The sequence below is a fragment of the Haliotis cracherodii genome, unplaced genomic scaffold (assembly GCF_022045235.1).
Source record: "Haliotis cracherodii isolate W230 unplaced genomic scaffold, xgHalCrac1.p SCAF_14, whole genome shotgun sequence".
NCBI lineage: Eukaryota > Metazoa > Mollusca > Gastropoda > Lepetellida > Haliotidae > Haliotis > Haliotis cracherodii.
In genome coordinates this window covers 24,432,237-24,452,134 of record NW_027266269.1, presented here as the reverse complement: position 1 = coordinate 24,452,134, position 19,898 = coordinate 24,432,237, and the positions used below count along the sequence as shown (strand labels likewise).

The following is a 19,898-nucleotide window of genomic DNA, read 5'->3' as shown; positions in this document are numbered from 1 at the left end:
TGTTGTAACTGCGCCTCGTACCTCAATCACTAGCACTGCATAACCGACATTACTCTGACATCTTCCCGAGGCAAGGGAGTTAACTGACTATAAAAGTCCAGTTTCCACCCTTGCCGCACCAGGCTGGTATAATGGAGTTTTATTTTGGCTGGACTAACGAGTCTATGCATAGTCAATCAAAATCTGTCGAACCCGGCGTCAACTGATATTTTCCAAATCTTTTCATGTTTTTAATCAAGGTGCTCACGTGATTTGATGCACTTCGCGATGTAAGACCCGTTTTATCACAATATAGATCTTGATTATCGATGAGATCGTCTTGACTGGGCGCCGCCATTTTGTTTGAAGCGAGTGATATGTGAGGTGGAATATCATTGATCAATAAGAGAGACATAGACGGGACATAACTTGTAATAGCCACTGGTGGTGCTACGATTGAGCCCAGAAATTCCAGCCTAGTTCCGAAAGGGTGGAAAGACTTTCATAGTCAGTTAACTCCTTTGCCTCGGGGAGATGTCTGGACTAGGACAAGCAGACTCTCTGCTGCATACGTCAACAGGGAGGTTTTCAGATGGACGAGTTCTACTCCATATTGAGATAATATGGAGATATTACAATCATATTCGCACACTCTCATCAAGAGTCTTCAGATTGTTTAGACCGCTTCTGTGGTCTAGTGGTAGAGCGTCCGCGCGGAGATCCCCGGCCGCGCCATACCAAAAGACGTTAAAAGATGGTACTTGTTGTTACCCTGTCTGGCGCTCGGCATTAAGGGGCTAAACCAAGGACTGGTCGGCTCGGAGTCAGTATACTGTGTCTGAGTGGGGTATTTACCACTACCACCACCAGCACTGCTACTACCACTACAACCACCACTGATAATACCACTACCACCACAACTACCACTACCACCACTGCCACTGTAACTACCACCACCACTGACATTACCATTACCATTACGACTACCACCACTACTACCGGAATTTAACCGAAAGCGATGTACGACTCTCCGAACTATCCCTTGCGGTTGAAATCCCGCTCAGAATCAGCAGCCCTTGTGACCAGAAGATCCACATTTCAGGACCGGAATAACCCGATTATACCCGAATAGGCCTTACGGGAAACAACGAAAACAAATTATGTATAAATATAGATCAAATTCCGTCGGTTGGTATGTGGTTCACAGTGAAGTCCGATATCACCACTCCAATATTATCCGAGGTACACTCTTGGTTACGGGAAAAGCCGAGTGAAGCCGAATGCGTTGAATACTGATCCCGATCGTGAATGGCTTTACACGCGCACGTAAAAAAATGAATAAAACTAATCTATAAATAGTATAACCCTGATCACGCGGATAATGGAACTCTCCTCACGTGGGAGGGGAACGCGGAAGTAATCATGGGACTCAGCAGGCCAGCGGGTCACGTGACGCACGCACAGGTCTCCAACAAGGAACATTCACAGTCTTGACACAACGTCATCGTGAGGGGTTTTCGGTATCCTATTATACATGATCTGCTTGGGTGTGTGTGGTTCTGATATAAACTGCCGGACAAAGAAGAGTATACGCCCACCATGTTTGGGGGTGGTTACAATTGAAACAAACAGGATATTGTTCGCGTTATAATGGTGATGTTTGTTTGTTTGTTTGTTTGTTGTTTAATGCCACACTCAGCAATATTCCAGCTATATGACGGCGGTCTGTAAATAATCGAGTCTGGACCAGACAATCCAGTGATTGACATCATGAGCATCGATCCACGCAATTGGTATGCGATAACATACATCAACCAAGTCAGCGAGCCTGACCACCTGATCCCGTTAGTCGCCTCTAACGACAAGCATGAAGACCAATTTTAACCCGGGTCTTCACGGGTCGAACGTATGTGTGACCAAAATGAGAATAAAGCAACGATATAATTTGGCATACCTTCCACTATTGCCCATCCGACGAAAAGAAACATAATTTTAACATTTTACTCCCAAATGACTCCACCCAGAGGGACTGAGGTAACGGATTATTCGAAACATCACGGCATTCTTCAGTAAGACACAATGCCAACACACAATGCCATTAAAAATATAGACAGGCTCGTCACACCCAGCTCGGTGACTATCCTATCACGATTTCCTCGTCTTAAACCCCCTCTCTATAAACACCGTGGTGTAAAGATTCCGTCAGCTCGACACGCTATTGTCCGCCATGTTGCTGCATGCCATCTGAATAGAGCGGAAGCAGGGAGAGTTGTTGATCCTGATGCCGGGTAAATAAAAAGTTGGGTGGGTCCTCAGACGGAATGTGATTTTCGCCACACTACATCATGTACTGAAAATAGTTCAGTATGGGAAGGAGTCTGCGGATATAAGAGACATGCAACTTTATCATGTTAATTTTATATGACAGGATCTTTCAATACCAAGGTAAGACGGGGAATATGTGATTAATTTATTTTACTGGAATTCAAGTTCGATACAACTTTAAAGGAATTAAATATATATCCACAACTTCTTCCTCATGCTGACAGGGCAGGGAGTTTGGTTTAACTCCACTTTGAACAGTAATTCAGTGGTATTATTGAATGTCAGCTTGATGTGTGTGTGTATTGGGGGGGGGGGGGTGCTAAATGAGAGAGTATCTTTGACATTTACGAACTCATTCAAATCCACGAGCATGGGTATGGTGCAGACAAATCTAGACTCAAAATTATTCTGATCTGCAGCTACGCTGTTATTACATGAATTCATCTTCAGTGTGCATTAAAAAGAGCTGTATGACGTTGATCGTGTACAGAACTTTAAAATATGTATTCGTCTTTTTCACATTTACAAAATTATATATTGATGAATGAAATATGGTATCTATGATCTATTGCAAATGTGGCAAGATGTATCCGGTGTCAATGCATGTCTTGGTGACCCGTGAAGATCCGGGATAGAATAGGTCTTCAGCAACCTATGCTTGTCGTAAAAGACGACTATGCTTGTCGTAAAAGGTGACTAACGGGATCGGTTGGTAAGGCTCGCTGACTTGGTTGATGCATGTCATCGATCCCAATTACGTGGATCGATGATCATGATGTCAATCACTGGATTGTCTGGCCCAGACTCGATTATTTACAGACCGCCGTCGCATAGCCGGAATATTGCTGAGTGCGGCGTTAAAGAACAAACAAACAAACAAACAAACAAACAAACCTAGTCTTGGTCGCCACTTCGTGTTGAGTGGGGTATCTCGAATCAAATTCGAATTCCTTTAATTTCTTTAAAAACTTTCACCGGTTGGAAAAACTTGGTTGCTTTGTTTGTTGCATATGCTAAGTATGTATACAGTTAATCTTTATTAGTACAAACTTATTAATCCAAATACCTTCTAATGAGAACACATACATGTATAAAAGATACTCCCGTGAGGATCCGGGATAGAATTGGTCTTCAGCAACCCATGCTTGTCGTAACAGGTGACTAACGGGGTCAGGTGGTCAGGCTCGCTGACTTGGTTGATGCATGGAATTGTATCCAAATTGCGTGGATCGAAACTTATGATATCAATTACTGGATTGTCTGGTCCAGACTGGATTATTTACAGAAGTCATATAGCTTGAATATTGCTGGATGCGGGGTTAAAGTCTTAGAACAAACAAACAAACAAACAAACAAACAACAAACAACAACTCCGTACTCATGATTCGATAATCGTGAATTTATTAATGCGGGCGATCTCGGTGGAAACCAAACCCTTTGTATTTACAGGTTTCAACTGTTTGATGATTTTTGTAATATTTGCCTTTCTTTTTGTGTTGTTTCAGATGAATCTATTTATTGTCCTTGTGTTGTGTATCGTGCCGAGAGTAGAATCTCAAAGTGAGTAGCATGTGTAAAAAACACCTTTACTATCTTGTTCATCCATTGATGTAGATATAACACACAAACACAGATGTAATAGATGCCATTGTTTTCCATGACTTAGATTTGACAGAATGCCTATACAGGTACTTCTGCCTTGAGACTGCCTCGTGGGTATTGTGGGGGGTTAGGAAGGGTCCTAAATGCCCTGCGACCCTTGCAGATCCGGGGTAGAAGAGCTCTTAAGCAGCCATGCTTGTCGTAAGAGGCGACTAACGGGATAGGGTGGTCAGGCTCGCTGACTTGGTTGATGTATGTCATCGTATCCCAACTGAATAGATCGATGCTCAGGATATCAACCACCGGAATGTCAGGTCCAGGCTCGATTATTTGAAGACAGCCGTCATATAGCTGGAATATTGCTGACCGCGGCGTTAAATAACAAACAAACAAACAAACAAACAAACAAACAAACAAACCCAGTGCCCCGTACTTGCCATACATGACAATGTGTCACCTTGTGCGTCATTACATCTGATGCCAGTTTCTTTTCCTCAAGGCCAACCGAACAAAACATTCTTTTCGAATTTTGTTCTTTTTCAGTTTTTGCTTCAAACAAACACTATTTTTGTATTTTCGTTACCTTCTTCCGGGTCGTAGTATACATACAATCTGATATATTGACTTTGTACACGCTTAGCAGCATGGCGCGTCAGCGCAGTTGAAAATTGATTAAATTCAGAAACGCACAGATGGTGAAATTATCAATCATTTTACCTCAAATTGTTGACAATTGTACTTAACATAATTGAAACGATTACCATAAGTATTAAAAAACATTTTCTTGATAATAATGATGACACTCAAATAGGATTGTAACTTCATCACCGTCATCATGACGATCATCCCCCTCCTCTATAATATCTATAATATCAATATCAATCATCATCACCATCATCATCTATAATATCTATATAAATAATTCAATGACATGTATGTATATTCCAGCCACCACCACCATCATCATCATCATCATCATCATCATCATCTATAATATCCCTATCAATAATTCAATGAGATGTTTGTATATTCCAGCCATCATCATCATCATCATCATCATCATCATCATCATCATCATCATCTATAATATCCCTATCAATAATTCAATGAGATGTTTGTATAAATGCATTGTAATAAATACATAAATACAATAAATTTGTGTAAATATTTTACAAATTCTAAACAAAACACAAATGCAGTCTTCTCATATCAACGGAAACTGTAATCAAGGAATAACCACTGTGGGTATATCAAACAATGTTGTTAAGGGAATGCCATACAGTAAACTACGGTTATAACGAACTCAAAGAGGCCACTAATTTTAGTTCGTAATAACCGTAGTTCGTTATAAGCATATATACAGCATATATGCAACAAATGGCCGGGACTAAAAAATAAGTTCGTTATATCGGTCAGTTAGTTATAAGCGTGTTCGTAAATAAAAGTAATTTACTGTATTTCCCGACTCAAGATGAGGTCTTTTTATCCTGAGCCTATAACCTACATTACATGATGAAAAATACATTTGAATCACCAAAGCTATCATTCTCACAGTTACCACAATAGAATATTCTCTGTATATGTTTCATGTTTATCATTTGATAATCTGATAAGAATTCGAACGACCAACGTCAACAACTTCCAAGCAGTATTTTGGTCGCGTCTTGGCGATCGTGTCGCAAACAACAGACGTGACTGACGCGTACCTCCCGCAGTGGGGCCAATTCCCTGAACAAACACTGTCAGTCGTGGCTACGATCTTCCATCCCCTCTAGCCTAGTTGTCAGAGGATGCAGGAAGACTTGCCACCCTTTCACACAATAGCAGCGACCTCCTATCTAAATTTCATAGCGGTAATGGTGACATGGTTGTAAGTTGCTACCTTGAGGAAATACCTGGAAAAAACCTTGATTGCAAATTTGCGGAAATACAAAAAAAAATTCAATTACATGTACTGGCTTCCCAAACTAACGGTTCTGGTTCCCAGGTGGGGGGGCGATTTTATGACACGAGTCTCGTGGATTTACAGCAATTAGAAACAGACAGCGTTGTTTGATTATCTCGAAGTGCTATACAGGATATTTACTGCGAGTAATCAAGTGTTGATTCACTTAAGTGTTACAGGTAAAGTGTCGCCCATTTGAGAATATCAGTACTCGGAAATGTTTGAAAAAAAAGAAGAAAAGGTTCGTCCCCCAAAACATTCGTTTACTCGCCGGGGTGGCTATATATCTGTCTCAAACATAAATCCCGAAAAATAAGATACGGGAAAAAATACGATAGATAGTTATCAGATATACATTAGGCCATCCATATTTTTTTAATGTGTTTCATATCTCAAACACAACCAGCGAGAGAGCTATACAAAATAAATAAAATAAAACTGTTTCCACTAATTGGGTAATTTATAAAACACTTGCTTCAGTCGAAAATAAAATTTAAAATTTAAGGAGAGAAAGATCAAGCTGACCTGTATTTTTTAAGAGATTTCAATGGTAATCACATCGAGGCATAATTTCCACGGCGATGGGAAAATATGAGATACGACAACTTATCTATTATTTAAATAAACGTCAGAATTTAGGGCGGTCGGAGATGGGAAGCTCAGAAAAAATGGGGACAGACTTAATCATTGTGCCATCTTCCCGAGGCAAGAGAGTTAACTGACTTTAAAAGTCCAGTTTCCACCCTTGCCGAACTAAGCTGGAATTCCTGGTCACGATCGATCGGAGCGCCACCAGTGGCTATTACGAGTTATGTCCCTTCTATTCCTCTCCTATGAACCAATCAGATTCCACCTCTTGTATTTCTTGCATTTGTTTCAAACAAAACGGCGGCTCCCAGTCAAGACAATCTGATCGATAATCAAGATCTATATTGTGATAAAACGAGTCTTACATCGCGAAATGCATCAAATCACGTGAGCACCTTGATTAAAAACATGAAAAGACGTAGAAAATATCTGTTGACAACGATTTAGCGATGCACATGGTTTGCAAATCCTACAGTCGACCGAAATCTGCTTGACAGTTTACGAACCGGATTTCGATTTCGGTGCGCGATTTTGATTGGACTATGCATAGACTCGTTAGTCCAGCCAAGATGTAACTCCATAATACCAGCCGAGTTCGGCAAGGGTGGAAACTGGACTTTAATGATGTCATTGTGGTGACTAATGGAAATGAACGGGTAAACAGCCGGTAAGAAAGAAAGTATACACATATTTTTTATAATAGCAAAAATTAAACAAACAAAAAATGATTATCCGATCATGTATTTGATATCGGTTTCATGGTTACGTTTTGGACATTAAAATGGCAGCGTTCTGGGGACTGGTCCCAGCCTAGTCACGTCTTGAAAACGTTTGTAATTTCTTGGTCAAATCAAAGTTTCAAGTGTATACTTTCTTTTGCCCGAGACTTTAGTTTGCCAGCTTTACGTTGAAATGTAGGGTGTATACAAAACTGTTGTATTTAAAAACTGCATTGACACAGATTGTGTATAGCCATTCTACCACAATAAATTAAAACAGTGCCCTGATGGTTAGCGAAGACAGTGAGTGAGACGGTATGGCTTTAGTCCATTGTTTTAAATGCATTTTTTTATATTAAGTCAGAAAAACTGTAAAAGCCCTTAAACAAATAATAGCGTTTTATGTGCTTTGGGCATTGCTTTTTTTTAACACAATATGTATTACTAACATATTTGACAGACATAAAACGCGTGAAGCAACAACTAGACTGTAACCAACATGAACTGCGCGCCCGGAAATCAGAGAAGCAAGCCTTTCAATGTTAGTTATACACTGCACCTGACTATCATGACGGCACACCGCTGATTGTGTGCAACACTTATGACGTCACAGTATGCTAGAAAGAAAACTTGAAATACTCTCTTTGCAAAAACATATTTCCACACATACCTTGCATATTGAATGTTTCCGCAATCTGCTTATTATAACCTATTTTAAAATGCCTACGGACAATGAATTAGAAAGAAGTACTGTTCTATTAATAGTTTCTTCCACGGTGATGCAGCCGTCAAATTGTCCGTTGCAATCATAGGTATCAAATCACAGTAACCACCTCTGACTGAAACAACCCTGGAAGATAATATTATATAGAAAAGAACTCTCAGAATCGAGTATTTCCAAACTTCATAGCAGAATAATTTGTTGACTAGCTTTAACAGATGAAATTATTTCTTCAGCAGAAAAATAACACTTTCACTCACGCACTTTCTGTGTTCATTTCAGCCGAAGCCATTTATCACAGCTGCACATACGACTCTCAGTGCCCTGACAACGCCGGTTGTTCGCCTTATAGTTGCCAAGGTTATGTGTGTCTGTGTCACATGGGGTATGTTGTGTCACCTGACCGACTGTCATGCCTTATAGGTAAGACATGTACTTACTGGTTATTTTCACGGCCGTAATGGGGGCGGTCGGGTAGCCTAGTGGTTAAAACGTTCGCTCGTCACGCCTAAGACCCGGGTTCGATTCCCGACAGGGGTACAATGTGTGAAGCCCATTCTGGTGTCTCCGCCGTGATATTGCTAAAAGCGGCGTAAAACCATACTCACTCACTCACTCAATTTTTCAGTGATAAACAGCGGGGCAAAAGGGTGTACACACTTGAAAATTGCATTGACCAAATATTATAAACGTTATCAATACGTTACTTGATTGAATCTGTCGCCGAAACACAGTTTATTTTCGATTTGTCGAGTTATTTGCGATGTGGAGAGTTGCGTCACATAGGCGTGCCAGAATCCTGGGTCCCGTTCTTCAAAGTGATATTGTGACTCTGAGTGTCGTAACTCTATAGTAAAGTATGGGAGTTACAATCACCTAAGCGCTGAGATGCTTTGTAAAAGGGGGCCGAATGTTCGAATCCCGGATTACGAAAACTCGTTAGATCAGGTAACAACAGATGAATACATATTTCCATTCCCTTTCCGGTTTGGGGGCACGGATGGCCCAGTCCTCTAAGGCGCCACGATTGGTTGTGCAGAGTTCCCTTGGGCACGCCAGAAACCTATGATTGTGGGTTCAAATCCCGGTTCGCCCCGATTATGTTTCTAGGTTTGTCAGCACCATACCCGTGCACGTGGGTTTCACCGAAGGGGTAAACGTCTGAGACATGCATCACATCGGGTTTTCCTCCCACATTAAGCTGACACGCCGTGATATAACTGGAATACTGTATAAAGCGGCATTAAACCCGACTACCTCACTCACTCACTTTCCGGTTTATTTTAGTTTACCAAAATTAGATGTCATCAAATAATCCCATTCACAATTTAAATTGTTCCATTTCCAGCTGGTAACGTGAGTGACACGTGCGATAGCACGGTGAAATGTCTTGGCGGTGTGTATGCCACGTGCATCAGTGGACGATGTGACTGCTTGTCAATTGCAAGAGTGACAGAAATGAACACTTGCGTCGCTTCGCGGAGCGCAAAGATCGTCGGGGCCACGTGCACCCCGTCAGACACGTGCTCCACGCACGCCTCGTGCACAGCGGGCACCTGTCAGTGTGACGCGGGCTATCGTCAAAGAACAAGTGAAGAGTACTGGGTGAACCCGGAGTCAAGAGAGGAATGCGTCGAATTGGACTATTCGTTAGGTGAAGCGAATCTCTTTTATTGTCACTTAAAAGAACGATGTATGATTTAAAGAAACGAACTAAATTATTTTGAAGTGATAATTTGTTAATAAATGAAATGTTTATGATAGGTGTTTACATATTCATGACACAAACAAGTCAAATCGTGACCCGTGAAGATCCGGGTTGGAATTGGTCTTTAGCAACCCATGCTTGCCGTAAAATGCAACTATGCTTGTCGTAAGATGCGACGAATCGGTTGGTCAGGCTCGCTGACTAGGTTGATGCGTGTCATCGTATCCCAGTTGCTTGGATCGATGCTCTTGATGTCAATCACTGGATTGTCTGGTCCAAACTCGATTATTTACAGACCGCGATCATAAAGCTGGAATATTGCTGAGTGCGGGGTTAAATAACAAACAAACACCAAACAAACAATCTCTGCGCAAAGGCAACATACAGCCCAATACTTTGATATTAGTTCAAAACGTTCCTTCCCTCTGTGGTCTGTGTGCTCATGCCATAAATATAATGAAAGACTACATTGATCTATTGAACTTCTATTTCAGACTCTTGCAATGGCGTACAGTTATCCACTATCACAACGTCAACAACTACACCTACAACAACCACAACTACTACACCTTCGACAACGACTACTACTGCTACAACAACCTCTATTCCAACCACAACTACTTCACCGACGACAATACCTACAACGACTACACCTACGACGACAGCAACTACGACCACTACTCCCACGACAACGGTTACAACCACTACATCGTCAGAAACAACCACAACTGCGACCACTTCTTCAACTCTGACGAACCCAACCTCGACTACTGGGACTACATATACTACGTCTGATTTGACAGTACGAGGTAATACGCGAAAGATCACTATCAACTCCTGGGATTCCGAGATGGAGTTTTGTTTGTTTGTTTGTTTGTTGTTTAACGCCGCACTCAGCAATATTCCAGCTATATGACGGCTATCGGTAAATAATCGAGTCTGGACCAGACAATCCAGTGATTGACATCATGAGCATCGATCTACGTAATTGGGATGGATGACATGCATCAACCAAGTCAGCAAGCCTGATCACCCGATCCCGTTGGTCGCCTCTTACGACAAGCACAGTCGCCTTGGATACATCACTGGATCCCCGTGGAGATTCTGGGTTTGAATTGACCCCGCGCCCTCCCTCGTAAGAGGCGACCCAATGGCCTATGTGACTTGGTTGATTGCGTGCCAGCTTATTGCTGGAATCTTGCGAAGTGTTATGCAAATTCTTGATACTGTTGATTGTCATCTTCCCGAGGCAAAAGAGTTAACTGACTTTAAAAATCCAGTTTCCACCCTTGCCGAACTAGGCTGGAATTCCTGGTCTCGATCGGAGCGCCACCAGTGGCTATTACGAATTATGTCCCTTCTGAGCCTCCCCTATAAACCAATCAGATTCCACCTCTCGTATCACTTGCATTTGCTTGAAAAAAACGGCGGCGCCAAGTCAAAACGATCTGATCGATAATCAAGATCTATATTGTGATCAAACGAGTCTTACATCGCGAAATGCATCAAATCACGTGAGAACCTTGAAAACATGAAAAGATTTAGAAAATATCTGTTGACAACGAGTTAGTGGTGCAAGTGCTTTGCAAATCCTGCAATCGACCGAAATCTGCTTGACAGTTTACGAACCGAATTTCGATTTCGGTGCGCAATTTTGATTGGACTATGCATAGACTCGTTAGTCCAGCCAAAATGTAACTCCATAATACCAGCCAAGTTCGGCATGGGTGGAAACTGGACTTTTATAGTCAGTTAACTCACTTGCCTCGGGATGATGCTCATATTCCCTGTTTGTTCTTAGAAAAAGGGGCATTGGGGTAGCCTAGTGGTTGAAGTGTTCACTCATCACGCCAAAGGCCCGTGTTCGATTAGCAAGATGGTGTGAAGTCTATTCCTGATGTCACCCACGCTGATATTGATGGAATATTGCTAAAAGTGGAACACCACCATACTCACGCTGAGGAATTAATTAATTATTGTTTTGAAAAATCCCGCCCCCATACCCTCTCAAAATGAAATGGTTGCGCCCAAAGTAAAAGGGGCAGTTACGTCACTATAGCACTAACACTTTTCTACGACTGCAGATCCTTCTGTTACAGCCAAGGCAATACTTGACACCTGCACGGCGCACAGTGACTGTCCAGACAACGCCACCTGCCGGCCTAATGGGTGTCGAGGGTTCACCTGTCTCTGTGACGTCGGATACGTCCCCACACCGGATCAAACAATCTGCTTGAAAGGTAAGTAAATTATCAGAAGTATTTTAAAGACGAATTGAAATTTAAATTGATATTAATTTTGCTTGTAAAACGTAACAATTATCTCGTGTTTATCTGATTTAAGTTAATTTCGCCATTTGTCACGTAATCACTATTTTTCTGAGGTTGTAAACACAATCCATGGGGCAAGGCTACTAATATAAAGGACGCAACTCGTTGTCATCATCGGTTTCATATTAAATCTATTCATAAAGAGTGGACCCGTGAAGATCCGGGGTAGAATAGGTCTTCAGCAACCCATGCTTGCTGTAGAAGGCGACTATGTTTGTCGTAAGAGGCAACTAACGGGATCAGGTGGTCGCTCGCTGACTTGGTTGATGCATGTCATCGTATCCAAATTGCGTGGATCGATGCTCATGATGTCAAGCACTGGACTGTCTGGTCCAGACTCGATTATATACAGACCGCCATCATATAGCTTGGAAATTGCTGAGTGCGGCGTTAAACAAAAAAACCCAAAACAAACAAAAACATGGACATGGCCTCACGTTAAGATCCGGGTTTGTATTAGTCTTCAGCAACCCATGCTTGTTGTAAGAGGCGACTAACGGAATCAGATTGTCAGGCTCACTGACCTATTCGATCAACGTCATCGTGTCTCAATTACGTAAATTGATACTCGTGATGTCAATCCCTGGATTGTCTGGTCAAAACTCAGTTATTGAGCCGTCACATAGCTGGATTATTGCTGAGTTCCGCGTTAAACAAACAAACATGAACTGCAGTGTAAGTGAGTGAGTATGGTTTTACGCCGCGTTTAGCCATATTCCAGCAATATAGGGGGCACGGGTGGCCAGTCGTCTAAGACGCCGCGATTCGCTGTGCAGAGTTGCGTCCCTTGGGCACGCCAGAAACCTATGATTGTGGGCTCGAATCCCGGTTTGCCCCGCTTATGTTTCTAGGTTTGTCAGCATTATACCTGTGCTCGTGAGTTTCACCGAAGTGGTAAACGTCTAAGACCTGCATCACTTCGGGCTTTCCTCCCACATTAAGCTGACACGCCGTGATGTAACTGGAATACTATTAAAAGCGGCGTTAAACCCAACTCACTTACTCACTCACTCCAGCAGTATCACGGCTGGGGGTGTGGTATTATTGTATCTCAGTTGTCTACACTTTTAAACTTGCATTAGACCGCTCACACATACACACACATGCACACACATGCATGCCCGTCTCGAAATGAGCGGAATAATCTTGAACGCGAAGTTAAACCTCTTTTCGTCTCACCGTAATGACTCTCTTTTTTACAAGCGGCCGCAATCGACAGAGCCTGCGACGTCACAACCAAGTGTCTAAGCCCCTTCGCCTACTGTAGTAGCGGCGTCTGTGACTGCATGAGCTTCTTCAGGAAAACGACGTTGAACACTTGCTCGCAGCTTGGGTCAAAAGTAATAGGTGAAGAGTGCACATCAGGTTTGGACGACTGTGGACTGTTCGCGGAATGCCGAGACCGGAAGTGCGTGTGTAGAAGTGGCTTCCGGGATAAAACGACTGAGGAATTCTGGGCCGATCCTGACAGTGTCATTGAGTGTGTTCAAGAAACATCGTCTTTAGGTTTGTTTGTTTGTTTGTTTGTTTGTTTGTTGTTTAACACCTATTCAAGATATACGACCACGGTCTGTAAATACCGCCTCCGTGGTCTAGTGGTAGAGCGTCCGCCCGGAGAGTGGAAGGTCTGGGGTTCGATCCCCGGCCGCGTCATACCAAAAGACGTTAAAAGATTGTACTTGTTGTCACCCTGTCTGGCGCTCTGCATTAAAGGGCTAAAACAAGGACTGGTCGGCTCGGAGTCAGTATACTGTGTCTGAGTGTGGTATTCATGTTAAACTGCGGCATGTTATCTCAGTGAGCTAGCACTATAAATCGGCATCAGTCCGGACTAGTACAAGCTGCCACACACACACACACACACACACACACACACACACGTACATGCACGTCGCTATATAAGTGCAATAATCTTGGACGCGACGTTAAACGCAATTTCACCTCACCTCACCGGTCTGTAAATAATCTAGTCTGGACTAGACAATCCAGTGATTAACATCATGAACATCGATGACATTCATCGACCAAGTCAGCGAGCCTGACCACCCGATCCCGATATTCGCCTTTTACGGAAGTCATGGGTTGCTGAAGACCTATTCTACCCCAGATCTTCACGGGTCTCGGCTCTAGGTAAGATGGCGAACATAAATATGACGCTTTAGAAAATATATTCACAGTGTACCTCTGCCCCTCTTCTTAGTATGATGAATATTATTAAATATATCGATGTCTGTGTTTTTCGTTTGTTAGACACGTGCAATGGTAGCCCCCTCACTCTACCAGCTGGATTGACAACAGTTCCTTTGACGACTACAACACCAACGACTACATCTCAAACAACGACGAAAACAACAATCACGACTTCGACAACGTTAACAACCACTGCGACTACTGCACCAGGTAGCAATCCTTTTGAACAATACATACTGTAATACCCGTGAAGATCCGGGGTAGAATTGGTCTTCAGCAACCCATATGCTTGCCATAAAAGGCGACTACGCTTGTCACAAGGGGCGACTAGCGGGATCGGATGGTCATGCTCGCTGACTTGGTTGATGCATGTCATCATAGCCCAATCGATGCTCATTATGTCAGTCACTGGTTTTTCTGGTCCCGGACTCGATTATATACAGACCGCCATCTGGAATATTGCTGAGTGCCGTGTTAAAATAAATAAAAATAATAATTATAAATATTTCCTGAAAAAGTAATGAATTCAAATCGTGCCATCGCCAACATCTTCTTCAATTTTTTTTTGTGTTTTAACGCCGCACTCAGCAATAGTTAGGCTATATGAAGGCGGTCTATAAATAATCGAGTCTGGACCACACAATCCGGTGATCGACATCGTAAGCATCGATCCACGCAGTTGGTGTCAATGACATAAATGAACCAAGTCAGCGAGCCTGACCACCCGACTCCGCTAGTCGCCTCTTAGGACAAGAATAGTCGCCTTTTACGGCAAGCATGGGTTGCTGAAGACCTATTCTACTCGGGATCTTCAAGACAGAGGTGGGTTGCATTCTGTCTACAGTATGATGATCATGTACAGGAGATCGATGCTATTTTTCCAAGCGCAACATTATAACCACAGCTCTGTTGACCACTTAGTTTTATAAAGGGGCGGGGAAGGGGAGTGGGATAACAAATTTGTTATATTTTCGCCCTTCTTGTCGAAGGGACGGGTTCAACCTCCTCTGTGTGTTCAGCGTGTAAATCCAATGTCTTGTGTCACCACCGATATGTTGACGAAATGTTATTATAACTAGCGTAAAACAATACTCACTCACTCACCATCGAATAACCATTTATTTTTAATAAAATTTATTTTCCTGAAAGTTGAATTGAAATATATCTATCAATATTTGACGAATTCCCTTTGGATTTTAATCATGTGTAAACCAATTTATATTATCTTTGTGAAAAAGTGATTTTACCAAACCTACAAAATGTAAAAAATAATAATCGTTCATGTCATCCTGATGTTCTAACAAATAATGAGTTGTATGGCGTCTCAGTTTCAGTCAAGCCAATATTGGATACATGTACAACGTCCAGTGAATGTCCAGACTACGCCACCTGTCGGCCAAACGGGTGTAGGGGAAATAACTGCCTCTGCAACGTTGGGTATGCGCCTTCAATAGATCGCAGCAGATGCTTGACAGGTTGGTATGAGGCCGAATGATAGACCGAATGTGCTTTTAGGTATTCCTTCAATAGTCATGTAAACATTCCTGAAAAGTATATTTTGTTTAAGGTACCGGGTGGTCGGTTAGCCTTGTGGTTAAAGCGTTCGCTCGTCACGCCGAAGACCCGGGTTCGATTCCCGACAGGGGTACAATGTGTGAAGCCCAATTCTGGTGTCCCGCGGTGTGATATTGCTGGAATATTGTAAAAGGCGGCGTAAAACCATACTCACTCACTCACTCATTCACTATTGAAGGTACCAATATGAAGAAAATATATTAGGGATAAAACCTTTTCACTATAATAAGAGACCCGTAAAGATCCGGTGTAGAATTGGTCTTCAGTAACCCATGCTTCCCGTAAAAGGCGACTAACGGGATAGGGTGGTCAGGCTCGCTGACTTGGTTGATGCATGTCATCGATCCCAATCGTGGATCGATGTTCATGATGTCAATCACTGGATTGTCTGATCCAAACACGATTATTTACAGACCGCCGTCATATAGCTGGAATATTGCTGAGTGCGGCGTTAAACAACAAACAAACAAACACAATGATAAGCATGTGTTTATGAATTACTATCAAATATTGATATGGGGTGTTCGCGAAAAGATGAGCGTATCCTGCAACAGATGTTGCACCGTCACAAACACATGCAAAGGCAAGCGCAATGATCAACAAACACAGGAACATTTGCATAATATACCAAATTCCAATGTGACGCCCTTATTCCTTTGACGAGTATATTTTTAGCTGTCATATAAATTTATACATTTTGCAATTGCGACGTCGTGCTCTGTTGTGTCATTCATATTCTTCTTTGATATTGTGGACGGTTTAACATAAATTATTAATATCCGTTTCAGCGTCCAACATCAGCGATGCCTGCGACGTCAACTCTAAGTGTCTCAGCCCCTTCGCCTACTGCAGTAACGGCATCTGTGCCTGCATGAGCTTCTTCCGAAAGACGACGTTGAACACGTGCTCGCAGCTAGGCACAAAGGCCATCAGCGAGGCCTGTAGTCCGGGAATAGACAACTGTGGACTGTTCGCGGAATGCCGAAACAGGAAGTGCGTATGTGAAAGTGGCTACCGGGTAAAGACGTCGGAGGAATTCTGGGCCGATCCTGACAGTGTCATTGAATGTGTTCAGCAGACGTATTCACTTGGTGAGAATGGTGTAGGATTTTTTTGTTAGGGCGCTTGTCAGAGGAATCTCTTCGAAACAAAAGTTTAATCATTTAGTGAGGTGAGGTGAGGTGAAATGGGGTTTAACGTCGCGTCCAAGATTATTGCGCTTATATAGCGACGTGCATGTACGTGTGTGTGTTTGTGTGGCTGCTTGTACTAGTCCGGACTGATGCCGATTTATAATGCTAGCACACTGAGATACCAGGCCGCAGTTTAACATGAATACCCCACTCAGACACAGTATACTCCGACTCCAACTCCGACTCCGAGCCGACCAGTCCTTGTTTTAGCCCCTTAATGCCGAGCCGCAGACAGGGTAACAAGAAGTACCATCTGCCGCCGGGGATCGAACCCCAGACCTTCCGCTCTCCGGGCGGACACTCGACAACTAGACCACGGAGGCGGTCTTAATCATTTAGTTTGTCTTGTAAACGTCATTATCATTATTCGGCACAATATTTAGATACCTGTTTGGCCTGTCGCCTTCTTGGGAAGACGCCAGGACGTGGTGAAACGTGGTCGTGTGCACAGAGCATAGGTCACAAATCAGGTGAAGTTTAAGCAACGTTGGTCACGGAGGGTAGTTGGATGGGCGACTGAGTTCGGCAGCTTGACTCCTGAGAGTTTCTAGGGCTTCGGCCCTGCTCCACACTGAAGCACATGTACCACATGTGTCTCCTTAGGCTAGTGACCTTGTTCGAAATATGCCTCTGTTCACCCAGCAGTGAGTGGGTACCCGGTAGGATGAGATGACAATGTGGCCGTTATCCTTCTAGCGCCTCACAGGTAGCATTGGTGCATACTCCCCAGGAAGTTGAGAATGATCTGATCAATTGACCGGGGTAATTATGCGCTTTGAGCATGATGTTCCACATGGAAAAGTGACGCCATACAAATGGACTGTTATTATAATGCATTCTGTGACGTCATTTGTTCGTCACGTCATCATGGATTGTATACACAAGTGGCCATATTAATAATGAGATTGTGGTCACCAGATTAATGTCCAAAATGTAATTGTCACATACAAATATTTCACCTGAAATAAGTCTTTGTCATTTGTTAAATGATAAATTCGCCTGGGCAGGGTGTGCAAGCCCACTCAGATCAGAAAATTCCGTACATCCGGCTGTTGACATTTTACGCCCCGAAACGTCATGAAATGATTCCTCAAGCTGAATGAATATATTTTCCGCATTGCATATACTTCCTCTTTGGAGGAATGAGGTTGTATTTGGCCACATAATTACTTCATACTAATACTATTTTATATATATCAGGTTTATGCAATGAAAAAACAACTCCACTCACCACCACAACTCCGTCAACCACTTTTACCACAACGACCACATCTACCACAATGACCCCATCAACGACCACATCTACAACAACGACCACATCAACGACCACATCTACAACAACGACCAGATCAACGACTGCATCAACAACGACGACCTCATCAACGTCGACCTCTACAACAACGACGCCATCAACCACCACAGCTACAACAACCCAATCAACTACCTCTACAACAATGACTCCATCAACGCCCACCTCTACAACAACGACGCCATCAACAACCACATCTACAACAACCCCATCAACTACCTCTACAACAACGACCCCATCAACGTCTACCTCTACAACAACCACCCCGTCAACGACTAGCTCTACAACAACAACCCAATCGACATCCACCTCTACAACAACCACTCCATCACCGACCAGCTCTACAACAACAACTCAATCAACAACCTCTACAACAACGACCCCATCAACGACATCTTCTACAACAAGGAACCCATCAACGGCAACATCTGCAACAACCACCCCATCAACTACCACTACAAAGACAACAACAATAACAACTATTATACCAACCACTGTCACCACTCCGACAACTCTCACCACTCCATCGTCTACCGCCACTTTAACAACTACCACCAGTCCTACCACTACACTTCAATCAACTCCCACAACTACCTCCAGTTCTACCACTACTGCCGAAGCTACAACGACTGCTCTACCCACTACATCAACAAAGATAACAGCATCTTCATCAGCAACGTCTGAAACAGAGGGGCTATCTACGGATGACAAGGATGCGTCACGTGAGTGTTTCTCTTGCTCAACGTTAACTGACGACATTGTGTATCATTGGTCCCAGCATCTGTTGTTTGTCTTCCAGTTGTTTTGATACCTGTTGTTTGTCTTCCAGAATTTGTCTCACAGTTGCTCGTCTTCTAGATGTGTCTTCCAACTGCTTGTCTTCCAGTTGATTGTCTTCCAGACGTTTGTCTCCCAGTTGATTGTCTTCCAGATGTTTGTCCTCACTTGCCTGTCTTCCAGTTGCTTGTCTTCCAGTTGATTGTCTTCCAGACGTTTGTCTCCCAGTTGATTGTCTTCCAGTAGTTTGTCTTCCAGATGTGTGTCTTCCAGTTGCTTGTCTTCCAGTTGATTGTCTTCCAAACGTTTGTCTCCCAGTTGATTGTCTTCCAGTAGTTTGTCTTCCAGATGTTTGTCTTCCAGAATTTGTCTCACAGTTGCTCGTCTTCTAGATGTGTCTTCCAGCTGCTTGTCTTCCAGTTGTTTGTCTTCCAGTTGATTGTCTACCAGTTGATTGTCTTCCAGTTGCTTGTCTTCCAGACGTGTGTCTTCCAGTTGATTGTCTTCCAGACGTTTGTCTCCCAGTTGATTGTCTTCCAGTTGTTTGTCTTCCAGATGTGTGTCTTCCAGTTGCTTGTCTTACAGTTGCTTGTCTTACAGTTGTTTGTCTTCGAGTTGTTTGTCTCCAAGTTGCTTGTTTTCCAGTTGATTGTCTTACAGTTGCTTGTCTTCCAGTTATTTGTCTTCGAGACGTTTGTCTCACAGTTTCTTGTCTTCCATTTGTTTGTCTTCCAGTTGCTTGTCTTCCAGTTGTTTGTCTTCCAGTTGCTTGTCTTCCAGTTGCTTGTCTTCCAGTTTTTTGTCTTCCAGTTGTTTTTCTTCCAGTTGTTTGTCTTCCAGATGTTTGTCTTCCAGATGTTTGTCTTCCAGTTGTTTGTCTTCCAGTTGCTTGTCTTCCAGTTGTTTGTCTTCCAGTTGCTTGTCTTCCAGTTGCTTG

At 42.9% G+C, this 19,898-nt stretch overlaps 2 protein-coding genes across 3 annotated transcripts in view; one reads left to right on the top strand and one right to left on the bottom strand.

Moving 5' to 3' along the window:
* The first annotated feature begins 13,183 nt into the window (after positions 1–13,183).
* The window catches only part of LOC139461114 (mucin-2-like), an 11,458-nt gene continuing 4,743 nt past the window's right edge, over positions 13,184–19,898 (top strand). The window contains exons 1-6 of one of the 2 annotated variants that reach the window (XM_071242651.1): positions 13,184–13,423; positions 14,168–14,317; positions 15,436–15,582; positions 16,471–16,773; positions 18,076–18,754; positions 18,797–18,906. In XM_071242651.1, coding sequence (XP_071098752.1) covers positions 13,204–13,423; positions 14,168–14,317; positions 15,436–15,582; positions 16,471–16,773; positions 18,076–18,754; positions 18,797–18,906 — 1,609 coding nt within the window. In that variant the 5' untranslated portion in view covers positions 13,184–13,203. Of the gene's footprint in view, positions 13,424–14,167; positions 14,318–15,435; positions 15,583–16,470; positions 16,774–18,075; positions 18,907–19,898 lie in introns of both variants that reach the window. The other variant, XM_071242650.1, reaches the window with a different exon arrangement.
* Positions 19,661–19,898, bottom strand: part of LOC139461268 (involucrin-like) — a 3,171-nt gene continuing 2,933 nt past the window's right edge. Inside the window, exon 3 of the mRNA XM_071242902.1 lies at positions 19,661–19,898. This exon is cut by the window's right edge and continues 353 nt beyond it. Within this exon, the coding sequence (XP_071099003.1) occupies positions 19,661–19,898 (238 nt within the window).